We start from the raw sequence: 19,220 nt of genomic DNA, 5'->3' as shown, positions 1-19,220 counted from the left end.
TTAGTCTAGCCAGGGAAATTTCACAGGCCGGGGGTGGGGGCATGGGATTTTCTGGTTTTTCAGTGGGCCGCAGCACTCCACTTTGGGAACCACTGATGACATACACGGATTAATAGAGCACCCTTTAGGGTACAGGGCACATACAATATTTTGAAATACTTACGTCAGTCTTCAGGGACATGATTGTGTTAACATAACAGTGAATCAGTTTTCTACTACTACTACTAACTTTTGACTGTTTCATCTTTGTTTCATCTTTAGTTGGTCTTATCAGAAACAATGCATTTAAAAGGGCTTTTACAAAATATACTTCCTCTAAAATGATTCTTAGATTCATAGAAATAAATTAAATTTGTGATATGTGCTGCAAAAAGGGGAAATATTTTCTTTCCAGTATTGACAAATACACACATGCTTGATCTTGCCTTCAGATATATTATGCAAAAAGCAAAAAAAAGAGAAGGAGGAGCGCATACTTTTAGAAGTGTTCTCGACCGCAACTGCAGTCTGACACAAACCAACAGCCTTTGTGTTTGGAGTTTCTTCATAAACATAAAAAAAGAAAACAGATGAATCCTTGTTCTGTGTGGGGGTGAGTGATCTTTAATTTATAATAATGCATGTATATATGTATATGTTGATATATATGTACCAACAAACATGTATAAATCATAATCTCACTTGTTCTTTGGCATTGTGTAAACTGGTTTGTAAATATTTGCATTCTGGGATTCAGGAGTATTTGATTGTTTTATATCGTATATCTAATCTACATTTTTTTTGTGCAATCACATTTTCTAAGTAGCAATACTGATGTTTCAAAAAAACAGCTAATGATTACTGCAAAGCTATAGGTTATGATAAAATTATTAAATTAAAATGATCAAACGGCCCACATGACTGATAGATTTTATGAATTTTGGCATTGTTAGATTTGATTCATTAGTGTGTAAGGAGCATTTTATTGATCCAGCTGGTTGATGTGGAGCTGGACAACAACATGTTTAACACATCTATAAAATTTTATTTGATACTTCATCCTTTTGCCTTCAAAAAGTTATTGGAAAGAAACTTTATGTAAAATTAAGAGGAAACTGCTGCTAACAATTTGATCTGAGGTTCTTGGTAGCATCTAAAATGTGACAGCTAGACACTGTTAGCATTATACAGGGTCAAATAAGGCAAATAAGTTGAAAACTGCTAGTGTAATATTTAGCAATACTTTATCAAACTTAGGCTTTTATAAATCCAACCATCTGTTTTCTACCACTTATTTGGGTCCTTCAGGGACAATACTTCATCTCTCCAACCTGTCTGGGCTGCAGATGAGCGCTGACTGCGCTCTTCACCTTATCCCCAAGGCTGAGTACAGCCAGCTCTCAATGAATGCTCCTTCCCATCCCTTATATCAATGCTTTTGTTTTTTCACTTACTACCCACAGCTCATAGCCAGAGGTGGCAAAAGTACAGACATTCTGTACTTAAGTGGATGTCACGGCTCGCCGCTGTGCAGGCAGGAAGGAGGACCCCAAAATGCAGAACTCCGGGACGGGTGTAATTCACTCACACGCTTTATTTACACCAATAATACAGAAATAAACACGAGCTCTCCCTGGCGTACACCTAACGGGGGAGAGACGTGAAACTGACTGGACTTTACTCGAACAGACGTACAGTGGCTTGCAAAAGTATTCATACCCCTTGAACTTTTCCATATTTTGTCACATTACAACCACAAATATAAATATATTTCACTGGAATTTAATATGAAAGACCAACACAAAGTGGTATACAATTGTGAAGTGGAAAGAAAATTATACATAAAAGTGCGGTGTACAAAAGTATTCAGCTCCCCTGAGTCAATACTTTGTGGAACCACCTTTTGTTGCAATTACAGCTGCAAGTCTTTCACTGGAATTTAATATGAAAGACCAACACAAAGTGGTATACAATTGTGAAGTGGAAAGAAAATTATACATAAAAGTGCGGTGTACAAAAGTATTCAGCTCCCCTGAGTCAATACTTTGTGGAACCACCTTTTGTTGCAATTACAGCTGCAAGTCTTTCAGGATATGTCTCCACCAGCTTTGCACATCACATTGTAATGTTGTAATTACATGTGTAATGTGACAAAATATGGAAAGGTTCAAGGGGTGTGAATACTTTTACAAGCCACTGTATCCTAGGAACCACAAGTAAGCCAGCAGTCTGAGAGCAGAGAGAAGAGAAGCCAACATGTTCTCTCTTTGTAGTACTCTAGTTTCTAGTACCAATACTCCTTTTAGTACTCTAGCTGCAGCATTTTGGATGTAGATGTGTGACAGACAGTTTGAACCTTTCTCACTAGTGTGCACATAGGCATATACTTAAGTACATGATGGTCAAAGGAAAATCACTGTCATAAACCTCAGCTTTGCTTAATTCTCTAGTCAGCATCTGTCAGCTTTAGCAGTGCATTAAATGCTTTAAAGCAATACTTTCCCTCACTATACTTTTTCATCCTCCTTTTTCCCCCAGAATTTTACATAAACTCACCGAGCATATCATTTTCAACATATTATGCTGACAGGGTTCTTGCTGCTGTTTCATTATATTTTCTCTATCACTGTCTATTCAACATATGAACTCATTAACAAGTTGTTCCCTTCTGTGGAAGGAAGATTTAACAAGAATTTAACAATAACTATGATAATAGAAAAAAAGAAAAAGAAAAAAAGAAAAAGAACTACTTCCTCTCATGCCGGTAATTCCTTTGAATATTTATCACATCATGCTGTCATGTTCTGCAATCTTGAGGGCAACATTGTTCCTTCCCTGTTTGATTCTTCCTTTTTTTTTTCTATCTTTTCTTATCTCTCTGATTCACTGTGACCTTTCATTGACTCACCATTACTAAAGAAAGTAAATCATTACTGGAAATCCAAACACACATACAGAGGGAAACAAATGATTACTGAAGGGGGGGGGGGGGGGGGGTGAGTCATAAGCAGAGGTGGAGAAAGAATGATAATCTTTTGGAAGTGAATGGCTGAGAGGAAAGTGGAACTTTTTATGCTTGTGTGACCCATTTAATCCTGCTCTGTCTTTATATTCTGGATCTCCACAGTCTAATATTCTCTCCAAATACAACTACCCTCCATGGTAATCCCACCCTGCTGTGGCCTACATTATACCTCAGTCAGTGTATCTGTATGTGCTCAGCTGAGTGTGATGAAAGCAGACAATTCCTATTGCAGTGATGAGACAGTCAATCAAAAATGGATATCAGATATGATCAAATCCAATCACTCAGAAATGTGGTTGTGCGATCAGCAATTCAGGTTTGAAGCGTTTCTGGATGACAGGACCTGAAAAGCCTAATCCAATATGGGTTCATATCTCCTTATGTAATCAGTCCTATTCTGCCCTCTGGTGTCTGTCTGTCTGTCTGTCTGTCTGTCTATCTATCTATCTATCATAATCATACTTATAAAAAGGTTAATAAAATGACTGAAAAGACAAACTAAATTCAACCAGTAATTTTAAAATGTTTATCAAATTCATATCAAAGTGATACAAACAACAACCTTTTATTTACATTAGTTGCTATAAATCACTGCAAAGAGCCAAACATTTAAATTCTTGAGATGCAAACATAGAAAAAAAAAAATTGATGCTGCGCTTTGATCCAGGAGTGCTTTGAGCTAAATATGAAATTCAAACACTAACGTGTTCACAATGCAAATAATTGTGCATGAATGCAAAGATTTTGTAATATTCACATAACACAGAACAGGCAGTGACGTTTTCTGTTGTACAAAATGAATTTAGACCTCATGAAAAGCTTATAATAGATTCTTTTCAGGGTCAGCATACAGTACCAGTACTGCATAATGTCAGCCATTGGTGATATACTGATATGAAATTTATTCAGTGTTTATCAGATATAAAGTTTCATATATTCAAATGTTAGAGAACACTAACACAATATGCTAATTATCTAATTATACTACGATACTTACAGTACCATCCTGATTTAAAATGGTGACACATCACTGTTACCATGAATATGCATCATTTCAGGTCTCAAAACTTCAGCAACAGTGAGAGCAGTGAGGAACAAAGCACTGTGTACTGTTATCACTACGTGTTGGATACACTCCAATCTCATTGTACATCCTGTATAATGACAATAAAGGCATTCTATTCTATTCTACTGTGTATGTTAACGCAGATCAACAGCAAGCCAAACTCGATATTCATGAGCCAGGAACCGAGCGTCTTGCTCCTTTATTACAGTCTTCTTGACAGCTTACAATTCTTTACAATTGTGGCTTGAAAGCTCAATGAACAAGGTCGAGTGAAACTAGAAAATAAACAGAAAATATGCATCAGCTCTTGCTATGTGAAATAAATGCACCAAATAAAATTGCTAGTGCCAGAAAGCATGCATAAGAATGAACTTTGGCTGTTACTAAAGATCAACAGCATTTTAGCAATCTTTTCATATGCTAATTAGATCGTTAGCATCGTTGCTATGCTAATATACAGAGCACAAAGCAAAATGAGCCCCTGGGATAAGGCTAATTCCTGGTATCAACACATTCACAAAACGATCTCTAAATCGGCTCTTATAACCATATAATATTAACCAGAACATAGATCAGACTTACAGCCATTGCTTTCGAAGGTGCAAATAAAGATTTAGGATACACGAGGTGAAGTTTAAGCATGGATTGGCAGGTTTTTCGCTACAAACGTTTTTCCTCCACTAAGCTCTGCTTCCGCTACCCACAATGCATTGCTACCTCAGAATTCACCTTCAAGATAAAATACAGATAACCAACACTGACTATATAAGTTTTTTTTTAACTAAATGACCATTTTTTTAACATGAATACTGCAGATGAATTATGACATTTTTTATCACGAATTATTATGAACTATTTTTAACCTTTGCGTTGGGCAGAACACTCCCCGCCTGGCATTACTGATGCCACTATTTTTATCAGTCTCTTCATTCTTTAAGAGCACAACAACATCTGAGATGGGGCGCAAATAAGTCTTTGAGACACCCTGGGATGATGTCCTCACTTCCACCTTTCTGACTTTCCCGTCGCTGCTTGGAAAAGTAGTTGTGACGATGGCCATTGTCCATTCGTTTCTGGGTGCTTGATTTCGTTTCAACAGCACAATGTCACCTGGCTGAAGATTGCGGTGTGTTCTATGCCACTTGCGCCTTGATTGGAGGGTGTTGAGATATTCGTTCTTTCAGCGACTCCAGAACTCGTTGGAGAGTGCCTGCACCTGTTTCCACTGGTTTTTGAACATGTCTTTTCCACAAAAATCTCCCGGTGGAGAAGGAACGTGCTGCTTCTGGGTCAACTCATTGCAGGGCACAGTACGAATGGTGAGGAAGGATCTGTTGAGATCGGAACCAAGGGCCTTGCATTGATAATTGATGATACCTCAGCCATCAGGGTACAAAGCACTTCGTGTGTTAGACGGGTGTGTTTGTTGAGCAAGAGCATAGAATCCAATATTCTGCGAGTTACCCCAATCATCCTTTCCCAGATACCCCCCATGTGGGAGGCATGTGGAGGATTAAACTCCCATGTACAACCATTGGCGTGGAGATAGTTGACAATGTTGGGAGGGTTCTTGATTGGTTGTGTCATACCAAGCTCCACGCTTGCTGCGATGAAGTTGGTGCCCCTATCTGATCGCATTTGTTTTGCCAGACCTCGTATCGCAAAGAATCTGCGTATTGCATTTATGGTGCTGCAAGCGTCCATAGATTCAATGACTTCAATGTGTACACCTCTTGTGGTCATACACGTAAAAAGTATTGCCCACCTTTTGCTTTGTGCTGTGCCACCTCTCGTGCGTCGAGTGACCACTGACCATGGGCTGAACACGTCCAACCCGACATACGAAAATGGAGGACATGTGTTGAGTCTCTCAGGCGGGAGATCTGACACCTTTTGAGTCTCTAGTTTTCCTCTGAGTTTCTTGCATGTTACACAGTGGTGGATAATAGATGAGACCAGCCTTTTGCATCCTACAATCCATAATCCGGCTTGCCTAACTGCACTTTCTGTGAACTGCCTTCCTTGATGCACAACCTTAGCGTGATAGTGAAGGACAAGCAACTTTGACACGTGATTGGATTCTTAGATGCTGTGTCCAGTGAAGCATGTTTGAGGCGACCCCCAACTTTGATGAGGCCTCCATCTATATAGGGATCGAGAGTCACAATGGAGCTTGAGCTGTGGACGGTTTCATTGGCTTGGAGAGCAGCATATTCATCAAGAAAGGCATCCTTCTGAACGGACTGGAGAATGAGTTGCTGGCAGCATCCAGCTCCTCTGGAGTGTGTGGAATTCTGCATCCATGCCAGCCTCTGCATGGATGGTTGGAAAGTTGCTTGATGAGTGAGAACGAGCTTGGTGAATTAAGAAGGCAATGGCGCGTACCAGTGAGTTCCAGTTTGAGAAGCGTTGGAAGCGTTCTGTCGTGAGTCGCCCCGCTTAACCTGTGTACGAAAGTAGCAACTTGTCGGATTTCAGCGTCCATTTCAGGTTCGATCAACTTGAATGATTCATGCGTGTCCGGTTAGGTGGTTTGTAAAGGAAGTCTGGTCCCTTAAACCACAGTGTCCATGAGCTGGGATGCAGGTACTGACCGGTAGCTAGATCGGCTGGGTTTTGCTCTGATGTGACATAATGCCACTGTTCAGGGGATGTAGACATAAAAGCGTTTCGAATCATTGCAAACATACCCAAGAACCACTCTGCTGTCGCAGTAGAACTTGACAGCGTTTGGTTTGTGATCAAGTTCTTCCAGAATGAGCTCCGCCATCTCCACTCCTAGAACTGCCCCACAGAGTTCAAGGCGAGGTATTGTAGGTTCTGGCTGTGGTGAAAGTTTTGCCTTTCCGAGCACAAAGCCAACTTCGCATCGACCCTCTGCATTGACTGTTTTCAAGTATGCCACTGCTGCTATAGCCCAACTTGATGCATCACAAAAAACACACAATTCAGTGTAGGTGGACTTGGAAAGGGCGGCTGGTACGTAGCAGCAGGCACTCTGAGGCTGCTCAGATCTTGGAGGGACATTTTCCATATCTCCCATGTGTCCATTTTGTCTTGAGGGAGAGGAGCATCCCAGTCTTGAACTCCAATTGACATTTGCGTAACAAAAGTCTGCCTTTGATCGTCACTGGAGATGCTAGTCCCAAGGGGTCAAAGATACTGTTAATCACCGAGAGGACCCCGCGGCGGGTGTAGGGTTTGTCATTAACAGCTACCTTGAATGTAAATGAGTCAGTGTTTATGTCCCAGCACATCCCTAACTTCTCTGATCCGGTAAAGCATCATCACCGAGACTCAATTCTTTGATGCCAGAGGCCAGATCTTCTGGATTGAAGGCTTGCATGACTGAGACACTGTTTGAGGCGATTTTGTGGAGCTTAAGATTGGACTCAGCTAAGGATGCACATGTGCGTTTGAGCAGATCGATGGCTGCAGACTCAGTGGGAAGTGAAATCAACCCGTCGTCCACATAAAAATGTCTCTCGACAAAGTGCGTTGTGTCTGCTCCAAACTTTGTCTCGCCTTTCCGGATGGCTCTTCGTAGGCAATAGATGGCACCGCTGGTGAGGGCTGTTGCCAAAAACATGCACCCGCATGCGGTACTCCTGCACCTCTTTGACAAGTCGTTGTCCTTATGCCACAGGAACCTCAGATAATCTCTGTGGTCTGGTCTGACTAGGAATCCGTAAAACATTTGCTGGATGTCAGCAGTAGCTGCAATTAGCCTTCCTAAACCGGATCAGCACACCGAGGAGGGTATTATTGAGATCTGGGCCGTTAACAGTACTGAGTTGAGTGACACACCACATTGCCCTGCACTGGAATCAAAAACTACCCGTATCTGACCGGGCTTCTGGGGATGATATACTCCGAAAATGGGCAGGTACCAGCACTCAGTATTGTCGACAATGGGTGGAGCGATCTCTGCGTGATTGTTCTCAAACAGCTTGTCCATAAACTCTGAGAACTGTTCTTTCACTTGAGGTTTATTGATCAAGTTGCGTCTCAATGAATTGAGTCTAGACAGTGCTTGGTCTCGGTTATTTGGGAGTGGCAAGCGCGGGGACTTGAACGGTAAAGGAGCGATCCAGTTATTACTTTCATCCTGGTGAACTTCCTTTTCCATTATCCTTAGAAAGGTCTCATCCTCGAAAGACAGGGCACGCTGGTTATCATCATCTGTGCGCTCAAAAACTTTCTCTCGAGCTTTTCTTCTGCTACATCAGGTTTCGAGCTATGCTTCAAGAGCTATTCTTGTGCTCCCCGCCGTAGCATGGTTTTTCTTTGACGTTGATGCTGTTAGGACAAGGAGTGAAGAGAGATGGACGTCCGTTGGAGAGTATGTGCGTTTTGTAGATTGACAGTTGGCTTATGAGCGTTGAGGCATACTTCCCCTACAATTACCCAACCCAGGTCCAGACGCTGTGCGAAGGGAGCGCTGGGGGGTCCGTTTATTTGCTTTCTTGCCTTGTGGACTTGTATGATGTCTCTGCCCAGTAAAACCGCTATCTGGGCGTCAGGATCATACTCAGGTATGAGAGGAGCCAGATGTTTCAAGTGAGGGTGGGCAAGAGCTACTTCAGGCGTTGGTATTTCATCTCTATTAAACACTATCTCATCACATTCAATGAGAGGAGGGAGGTCTAGATGGGCCTTCACCTCTGGTTCAATTTGGAACCCCACTGCTTTCCTACCGAGCATTTGAGTTAGACCGGCGCACGTTCTCATATGGTACGTCAGATGGCTTCCCTTGATTCCAAATAGCTCAAAGAATTCAGGACGGGCCAGTGAGCAATTGCTCTGATCGTCAAGGATTGCATACATTTTGACGACGCGTTCTGGTTGGCCTTTAGGGAAGACTCGAACTAGACATACCTTAGAGCAAGAACGTAGGGGAAGCCTTCACCACAGATCTTAGTGCACCGTGACGTTACCTCGGGTAGCGTGTTGTCTTGGGCTGAGGCTCTGGTTCTGATTTGTTTTCTGCCTGGGGTTGCTGAACTGTATCAGGATGCATGGCAGAGCAATGTTTTTCACTTTGGCACTCCTCACAATTGACTTTCATGTCACAGTCTTTTATTGTGTGCATGGGGGAACAACAACGAAACACCGTTTGTGTTCTTTAAGTATGCTTCGTCTTTCTTGCAGTGGTTTGATCCGGAAGCTCTACATTTGGCTAGAGGATGCGTTTTCCTGTGGACTGGGCAATAACGTGTTAGATCATCCTCTTTGGTACTAGCAGGAGCAGTTGTGGCAACCTCTGTTCTGTTTACAGTTAGAGGAGTTTGTAGCTAGTTTGTCTAAGTAGTGGTCTCTCATTTTTGTTGAAGGGTTGGCTGCTGCATGTTGCAAAACTTGGGTCGTTTCTCGCTTTTGCCTCCTCTCGGACAAACTTAACAAAATATGAGAAGGGAGGGAATGCCACTTCATATTTTTGTTTGTATTTTGAGCCTGTGTGAAGCCATTATCTTGTAGGTTTGGAGGCAGCTTTTCCACTATGGGCTTAACACCACGTGGCGTGTCAAGGTAGGCGAGGCCTGGGAGATAAGCTTCATCTTTAGCAACCTCCAGCTCTAGGAGCAGATCTCCTAGTTCCCTGAGTTTTGCGTTATCTCTATTCGTTAGGCGAGGGAAGCTGTCTAGTCTTTTAAACAAGGCATTTTCTACTACTTCTGGTGAAGCATAACATTCTTCTAACCTGTCCCATGACAACTGGAGGGCTGCTTGGGGTTAGTGGTATAGACAGCTCTGATTCTTTTAACATGCCGAGGACTCTTTACCGAGCCACTTCACTAGGAGATCCAACTCCTGGCTACATGTGAGATCAATGTCTCCAGTTGCATTTAAGAATGATGACTGCCATGCTCTAAATTTTCAGGGGTGTCATCAAATGAAAAGCCCTGTTGTGATTAACTCTCTACGTGCAAGAAATTTAGCAAAGTCGGCCATAGGTGGGTAATTGCTGTGACGAGCATTGCAACTGTTTGGTTTGTCATAGTCTCTTGGTGCTTAAAAGCTTCCTCTTTTACATACATTTTCTTGAACACTGGTGGAGAGGGAGTTCGTCCAGATCTCCTTGGTATGAACGATGGTGCTTTGATGCCAGTTCAACCTGAGGTGTTTCTCCTTTAGCCGAATGTGACTTCAGCTCGGTTTGGTGTTGCACATACTCCATAGTTCTCTGTCTGACGACTTGCGGTGGGACTGCACTCTTTGCGCTTTCTCCTTTGTCTTGTTCAGCAGCTGCGTCAGCTTCTAGAACCTCTGCTTTTGCTGTAGCAGCTGCAGCTTTTTTCTCTATCTCCAGCATCTTTAAATCCAGTTCTAGACTTGCTTGTTGTTTTTTAATTTCTAATTGTTTCTTACTATAGGAGGCTTTAGTGTTTGTGACTTCAGCCAAGGCCCGTGCAAAGATGGCTGCTTCCAATACGCTGGACCTCGAGGATAACTTGGAGGATGAGTGCCTGGAGCTGGAGTGTTTGGATCTGGAGCTAGCTATAGATGAGGCTTTAGCTTCAGATTTAGCCATTTCTTCTGCCTTCTCCTCATGCGCGTTGTCCATCGCTGTGGTGTAGGTTTTATTTTCCACCAACTGCTGATCTGGCTTTTCACTGTACTGTTATCACTACGTGTTGGATACACTGTGTATGTTTTTTTTTTTTTTTTTAGCCTGTCATGTCTGGCATCTTTCACAATCGGAATGATGATCCGAATGCACTGATGTACCAAACATATTTGCTTTGACAAGAACAGCTCTATATGTTTCCTATAGGCTCTTCTTGTTAATGTTTGCAATTTTATTTTTATTTATTTATCTTTTTATTTAGTTATTCATGCCAAGTCTGACAGGCAACAAGGAAGGGGCAAGAACAAGAGGTGGGGGGGAGAAAAGGGGGGGGGGGGGGGGAGAAAAGGAAGAAAGGAGATAGAAAAAAATAAAAAAAAAAATAAAAAAAAATAAAAGGGGTTGATACACTCACACACACACACACACACACATCCATACACACACCCATATGCACCTACATATACACACACACACAAACACACACACAAGTTTATTGTTTGTAGTAATGTGTGTGTATGCGCCTTTGTCATGCAATGTATTCGATAATGAGGGCGAGAAACTGCAACCATGCCCCCCGCGATCGAGAGGTAGATAGGGAAGGACCCAGGGGACCCAGGCCATCCACAGCACAGGAGCTCAGAAGACTTGGGGCCACACATCCCGATGGCAACCGCGTACACTCCCCAGAAGAGGAAGGAGGGAGGCTACAGACGGAACCCCCACAATCCAGGGGCTAGAGTCCAGAGAGCCAGAGACGACGGGCAGCCCACCCCCCCCGGCAGGCCGGCACCCCCAGCACGAGCCAGGCATGCGGCCCCCGAGGCCCCAAGCGCCCGAGAGCAGCCCGACACCCGGCAGAGCCCCCCCACGCGCCACAGAGGCCCAAGCCACCCCCAGGGCACGGCCGCCAAGGGAGCAGGCCAAAAACCATGCCGAGACATCCGGCCACACATCCCGGGACCCACGGGCACCCACACCCCAGGGGCGGCAGTGACGACCAGTGGGGAGCAGCGTGGAGCGGTAGGGAGGGGTAACTCCCACCCTCCGTGTCCCACCGGTGCCAAGGCTTGGCAAGCCACCAACCTAGGCCCAGCTGTCCACACACACACACTCTCACAAGCACGCACGTACACACACAATGACACGTACCAGTCATTCCCTCATGTACACACACGCACATACACACGCACGCACATTCGCATGCACCAGTCACACACTCATGCATACGCACATGTAACATACATGGACACCTAATGTGGGAGAGCGGGTACCAGCACCAAGCCAGCGGCAACCCAGGGAAGCAGCCAACCCAGCCCCGAACAATGAGCCAGTCCCCATCCCAGGCGGGGTGCATGGAACCGGGGTGTGAGAAGGCCCGCCCGCCCCCTCCTCCCACTCAGCGTGTTGGGGGGGTGATGTGAATGTATGTACTGAGAAGAATGTGTATGGCTGTGTGAAAACTACAGTGCTTTTAAAATTGGAGGGACAGATGTAATATGAGCACTGAATAACAGCGCCCATCCACACCGTCCCCCCAAGGCCCTCAATGTCTAAAATGTAAATAAAATTGAGGTGCAGGCAGCAGTGAACAGACAAGTGGGGCCACCTCAGCAGTGCCACCCACTAACCACTGTGTGACACACCTGCCCCCCCAAGGCCCTATATGTTACACACATATACACATACACTGTGTATGTTAACGCAGATCAACAGCAAGCCAAACTCGATATTCATGAGCCAGGAACCGAGCGTCTTGCTCCTTTATTACAGTCTTCTTGACAGCTTACAATTCTTTACAATTGTGGCTTGAAAGCTCAATGAACAAGGTCGAGTGAAACTAGAAAATAAACAGAAAATAAAATATGCATCAGCTCTTGCTATGTGAAATAAATGCACCAAATAAAATTGCTAGTGCCAGAAAACATGCATAAGAATGAACTTTGGCTGTTACTAAAGATCAACAGCATTTTAGCAATCTTTTCATATGCTAATTAGATCGTTAGCATTGTTGCTATGCTAATATACAGAGCACAAAGCAAAATGAGCCCCTGGGATAAGGCTAATTCCTGGTATCAACACATTCACAAAACGATCTCTAAATCGGCTCTTATAACCATATAATATTAACCAGAACATAGATCAGACTTACAGCCATTGCTTTCGAAGGTGCAAATAAAGATTTAGGACACACGAGGTGAAGTTTAAGCATGGATTGGCAGGTTTTTCGCTACAAACGTTTTTCCTCCACTAAGCTCTGCTTCCGCTGCCCACAACGCATTGCTACCTCAGAATTCACCTTCAAGATAAAATACAGATAACCAACACTGACTATATAAGTTTTTTTTTTAACTAAATGACCATCTTTTTTTAACATGAATCACTGCAGATGAATTATGACATTTTTTATCATTGAATTATTATGAACTATTTTTTAACCTTTGCGTTGGGCAGAACACACTGTACCATATAACCAAACTATAGTTTCCTGCACACATGCAACACAAACTGCATATTCAAAACCATTATTATACATAATTATATGACTTTACAATAATGAAAAGGATTGAATTCAATGGTGGACCCTCTAGACTGTGGAATCTACGACTTACAGTGGTTAGAGATGAGTATTTCCTTCACTGTTAAAAGTAAATGTGCACACAGTCTTGAACATTTGCCTTTTTTTAAAATTTGATATTTTTTAAAAATCACATCTAATCATTTTATTTTCATGATTCACCTCATTGCTGGTTGGTTTAGTTCAAGTCTTAAAACTCATAATAATAATAATAATAATAATAATAATAATAATAACAACAACTTAGATTTATATAGCTCCTTTCAAGAAACCCAAGTATGCTGGATAACAACAAACAAACAAACAAACAAACAAACAAACAACAAACAAACAAACAAACAAACAAACAAATGTCCTTTTTCAAGGCCTTTTTGAACAGGTGATTTTTCAACAGTTTCTTGTGTCCAGTGATGGCGTATTGTGATGCTGAGTAGCGAGAGAGTTCCAGAGAGTAGGGGCTGCCACACTGAACGCTGTGTCCCCAAAGGCATGGAGGTTAGTGCGAGGGATAAAGAGCAGACCCATGGCTGAGGTCTCTATATAGAAGAATTTTCTAAAATTTCAGAACTGGAGCTCTTAAAAAAGTGGGTGGTCACTGTATAGCTCTATTACTTCCACTGAATTGGTCCTAAGTGCACATGAAGACATACCTCATGTTATTAAATCTAAATTATATATGTCTCTAAGTACATGTATGCTTAATTAAATGCAAATCATTGTCTTCCTGAATCATGAAGTCAAAAATCAACTGACGTCTCAGCTATGCTCTGCCTTATTGTCCTGCATAAGTGATATGAAAGGGGGCTGCATGCCGTCTGACTGACAGGGTGACACTGGCGTTCCTAGGTTAACATCTCGACTGCTCCTCCTCCTAATGTGATTTATTAAACTCTTTCTTGGGGTCATCAGTAATCCCCCTCTTTCTTCGACCAGTCCATCAAACACTGCTCCCAGACTCTGCCGTATTCTCACGCAGAAGTGTGGGCAACTGAAGACATAGAGGATGGGGTTTAATATTGGATTTAAGAATGCCAATGTTGTAGCTAGGGGTAGCCCCCTCCACTAGTTTGAGACATTCTTCCTTATATTGAGCTGCCACTTCAATCATACAGAAGATGTGATACGGAGCCCAGCACAGTGCAAATGCCGCAATCACAGACGTCACCATTTTGGAGAAACTCTGGGATAGCTGGCTCTGATTCGTCAGATTAGGGGTGGTGGGGGTTAAGGGGCCTTCTTTTGTGGTTAAAGCTGGACTAGGGGTTAGAAGCTTGAGAGAGATCATTTTTGTGGTTATAGTTCTTCCCTTTTTAGTTCCCGATTCTTGATTTCTGTCTGACATAATCAGATCATCAGTTAGTCTGCAGGTACTTTGCTTCCTTCTCCTGTTTCTGCTCCTCAGACTAAGACAAATTTTGATGTAGCTTCCCGCAATCACTGCCAGTGGGAATAGGAATGCTAGCAGCAGCTTGGACATAGCTGTGGTCCACTGCCTCACATTGCACTCTGTCTCAAGAGTGGCATTGGAGGATAAATACATGGCGAAATTATGGTAGCACAACTTTCTCGTGTGCTTTGTTTCAGTTACTGAGCGAAAAATATAATAGGGCAATGAATTAACTGCAGCCCATAGCCAACCCAATATGCACACTTTCCACGCTCCTGCCACTGATCGATGATTTTGGCTCCACACTGGCTTCGTCACTAGAAGTAAGCGGTCCAGTGAAATGGCTGCCAGCAGGAAGGCCGATACAAACATGTTGATGAAAAAGATGGAAGTCTGTACTTTGCAAAGTGGGTTACCAAGCTCCCAGCTGTGACGAGAGTTGAGGTATAAAGTAAATAGGGGAAGTGTCAGGGTAGCCAGGAAGTCAGAGAGGGCCAGATTGAGCACCCAGATGGAGGCCACGGTGCGCTGCCTCAGGCGGAAGCCCACCACCCAGATGATCAAGGCGTTCTCCAAAATCCCCAGGCCAGAGACCAGTCCGTGGATGCAAACAACAGCCATATTGACCTGTGTGTTGTTAATGAGTACATGTTCCCTCATCTTTTCAAGCTGGGGACAGAAGACCTGCTCCTCTGGGATATTTGACTCAAGGGACATGTTTGACATCAGTGTTCTGAAACGAGACACAGACAAGAAGTTTATGAATAGCCAGTTAAAATCAGAGTTAGGAATACTGATTTTAAAATGCAGGTACTGGCACAGAATGTGGCACACAAGTGCTCCTTGATTAATACAATCTTGCTTCATATTAAGTCAGATTTAGTCAATATACAGTTAAGAACATATAGGTTCAAAAAACACCAGAACTCACTGTGGTATTCAGTGGCTAAATTACAGTTTCATGAGAGTCTTTCAGCCACAGTTCTTTGTGTTTGGTTTGTCTGATTTTGCTTTTTGTTTACAGTGAATCTACAGTGTAAACAATTATGAGGATGACTAATTACATGTATGCCACAGCCAGGCATACATGGAGTAAGCCTGGCTGTGGCATACATGAAGCCAAATGTGGCTGTCACTCTGCATTTCATTGGTCTTAAACATGTAACTCTTTCAGCCAGACGAAGCAATCTATCAAAGTTTCTGTCTCAGAGAGACATATTTGATCTCAACACTCAACACAACGACACCTGCTGGCCCGAATGGGGATTTCAACTTAAAATGTTTCCTTTGAACAAATTTAGATAAAATAAAAAATATGATAAAAATTTGTGACCTCAGTTAGACTCATACTTTTCTTTCTTCTTTTTTTAATATTTATAATCTTTTTTACATCATCAAGAAGATAGATATGAGATCAGGAAATTAATTATATTGTGATTTTTTTTTAAACCAATTATTTGCCAAATTAGTATAAATGATGTGACTCCCACTTTGTTTTGTGCTGTGATGAAGGCCACAAGGACGACGCATTAGCATGTTTGTTGGTAAATTGTTGAAATTGAGATTTGTCAGCTATTTCCCTGAAGTTCTGAGCTAGTGATACTCGTGTATCTTGGAATTACATGATGATTGAACGAAATTGTAAATTCTTGAGAGACTGAATGAGCAATGACTATTTCCAGTGAAAATGTGGATAATAGTGACATTGTGCTTACCACTACCCCTTCTCACACACCCTCTGTTGAAATGATTCCATATCTTTCTTGCCTGTTTATCTTTATTGAGTAATTACACACTTTGCTTTCATCATCATGACTAATACAGTTATAGGCAGATAATAAATCCTCTGATGTTAATATTCTTAGAAGTAGAAGCATGATGTTCTGACTATAGTTACCTTTTGCTGCTAATTTTAAAGGAAGTCCGTTTTGAAGAAAAAATAAGAAAAATGCACACACACACAGTCTCTTTGATAAAGAAACATGTCAAAGCTTGTTCCTGTGGTCTAGCCACATACCATCTATTGGGCAACTACACATGTTTAGTTAAAGAGAATGCTCAGAGACATCAGGAACCTGTGAACTGTGCTTCTCTCTGTCTTTATCAGCCCAAAATATCTCTGTTGAAATTACACTTTGCACTAAAGACACAATCTTTCTATTCAAACGGCAGAGCTCGGTCCATGCTGTGTACCCAATGCAAAAACACCAGAATAAGCCCAAACTGAATTAACATTAATTATTGTTTTATTTTCATTGCCTTTTCAAATCATTTAAAAAAAAGAAGATAATTTGGAGGAGATGAAGGAAGACATTAAATAATCACATTTTTACTTTTTTCCAAATATTACTACTATCAACATGCTAAGGGGCCATTGCTATCAGAGTGCATAATTCACAGTGGGGGAGTGCGATGTGATGTTTATGTTGGATGTGCGCCCTAGAGGACACATACACCCATTTTGACAACAGTCCCTGCAGAGATTTGCTCTTTTGGTTTATCTGCTGGTCTGATCAGAGATTTGACTTAAAGGCTGTAGGCGTGTCCTGTAAGTGTGAATGGCTGGGAACTTTTCGGGACTGCAGTGCAGGAATGTGAGATTAACAAGACAGACAATGAGAGTCATGACTGAACAAAAGAGCTAAACTAGAGAAATAAACTGTGAATATGAACTTGATGTTCCACTTTTAAAACGGCTTAAACTGCCTTCTCTAAGTGTTCTCCATGGTTACTGTTTCTCACTTGTTTTCCAGTTGTTAACTCTTTAACAGACTGAATATTATAGTTAAATGTTTATATTGAGTAAAGATTAGTTACAGGCAGTTACAGGAAATATGGATTGGCACATTGTGATATGCCTAATAATCATGTTTTTTTAATTAACAAAACAAGTGACTATTTAAATTGTAAAATTCAAAGTGTCATTCTTTTCCTTCAGCTATGTTTTATTAAGTTTTTCCTCTCACACAAGGTACCCAGGTGAGGTAAGCGCAGAACCAAGTCTGCACATGACTACAGACGTATGAGTAGATATAAATGAGACACGGTGCTGACGTGAATGCATGAGCATTCGTTCCATATTATTACCAAGTTAGAGGCCATTTTAGCTTTCAGGAGAACTTTTAGCCAGCTGCAGCATCGCACTTTTATGTTGAAGCTAATAATGATATTGCAGTCAGCTCTGCATGTCACCTTAAAGCTGACACTATCCCCCCTAAGGTTTAAATGTGATGTGGTAGAGAGCATGCAGGATGAAGATGAGTTTTTATCTTGTATCTGAATCCATTATTTCTACATGAAGACAGCTTTTTATAGTTTGAATTACAAGAGTAACCTCAAAGCACCTTATGTACCACATATTATTGAATGTAGGCATGAATTATGCGATTCATAAGTAAATTATGAATTCAAAACACCCACTCTTGGATTATCAGAACAGGATGTAAAGAAGTAGGTATGTAACAACAAAAACAACAAAATTTAAAAGAAAACATATTTAAGAAATTAAAACTGTATTACTGTACAGTACAGTAAAAATAATAACTACAAACCAAACATTAAAAACTGCTCAAAAACAGCAAGAAGTAGAGGAAAACCACGAGGACTTTGCTGTCAACATAATTCAGTTCAGCAGTTTGGGAAACACTCACCTGTATAGTTGGTCACAGAAGGGACAAAAAGTCAAAATGTTTCACAAATTTTTGTTACGTATTTCTTGCAAGCCTTTTTTCCCTACTCATCACTCCAGTCCTCCCAGTTTTCAGGGCTCTTCAGTCCTGGAGACTCCCACTGAATCGCAGTGATGAACGCAGACGTACCTCCCTTTGCTCCACCCTGCACAATGAAAACATTTGTAACAACACAGTGGGTGCAAGTCGGCATAAGCTCAGCTTTCACTGAAATTCCAAACAGGTACACAGAAACATTATTCAAATGAGAAACATGGAAAAATGGAGAATCTCTGAGAAACAGAAATGTGATACCTGATGATAATGTATCGTCTGTCCTACATGATTAAATATCACGATAAGGTTGGACATGTGCAAACTAGTTCTTGCAACACTTCAAACTGTGAGACAGTCTCCATGATGAAACACTGCAGCACCAGAGCTTACGCTATCACCAACATATTCTCATGCACACGAGTTAAGTTCAGCTGAAAGATTCTGATATTATTACTAGCTCAACAGTAAAATCAATCAGTAAGTGTAAGTTAAAACTGCACTAGATAAATGAATAAAAAAAAATGAATAAATAACTTTTTATATAAAGTTTATTGCAAGTAATGCTATAAATGAAGTAAAGCTTTACATTCACTTTAAGTAAAGCTTTATGTTCTTACTCACTGTTCTATCATTTGAAGTTGCAACAAGAACTTTTCTTCAAGCACTTTACTACTGTGGTACGGTAGCTATACACTGCTTTATCAGTGCCAAATGGCAGACTGCCATCTATTATGTCATGTCCTGGGCCGGTGGCCCAGTGTTTTATGTTTTCTTGGTATTGTTTCTGTTTTCTCAGGTTGTGTTTTGTTATCTTTTGTATTTGCCCTCAGTCATTTCTAGGTCCTTGTGTCTCCCAGTATTCTGTCAGGTTTGCATTTCTGTTCCCTTGTCA

General features: G+C 41.7%; 2 protein-coding genes across 2 annotated transcripts in view; one reads left to right on the top strand and one right to left on the bottom strand.

Moving 5' to 3' along the window:
- The first annotated feature begins 472 nt into the window (after window positions 1-472).
- The window catches only part of LOC115781550 (von Willebrand factor A domain-containing protein 7-like), a 32,886-nt gene continuing 14,138 nt past the window's right edge, over window positions 473-19,220 (top strand). The window contains exon 1 of the mRNA XM_030731267.1: window positions 473-592. Coding sequence (XP_030587127.1) covers window positions 570-592 — 23 coding nt within the window. The 5' untranslated portion in view covers window positions 473-569. The remainder of the gene's footprint in view (window positions 593-19,220) is intronic.
- Window positions 14,010-18,383, bottom strand: LOC115781567 (prostaglandin D2 receptor 2-like). The gene is made up of 2 exons (XM_030731300.1): window positions 18,254-18,383; window positions 14,010-15,336 (listed from the first exon to the last, which is right to left on the bottom strand). Exon 2 carries the CDS (start codon window positions 15,327-15,329, stop codon window positions 14,154-14,156), a length of 1,176 nt encoding a protein of 391 aa, XP_030587160.1. The 5' UTR covers window positions 15,330-15,336; window positions 18,254-18,383; the 3' UTR covers window positions 14,010-14,153.

This window comes from Archocentrus centrarchus, chromosome 1, assembly GCF_007364275.1.
Source record: "Archocentrus centrarchus isolate MPI-CPG fArcCen1 chromosome 1, fArcCen1, whole genome shotgun sequence".
Classification (NCBI taxonomy): Eukaryota; Metazoa; Chordata; class Actinopteri; order Cichliformes; family Cichlidae; genus Archocentrus; species Archocentrus centrarchus.
This window is presented reverse-complemented; position numbering and strand designations above follow the sequence as displayed.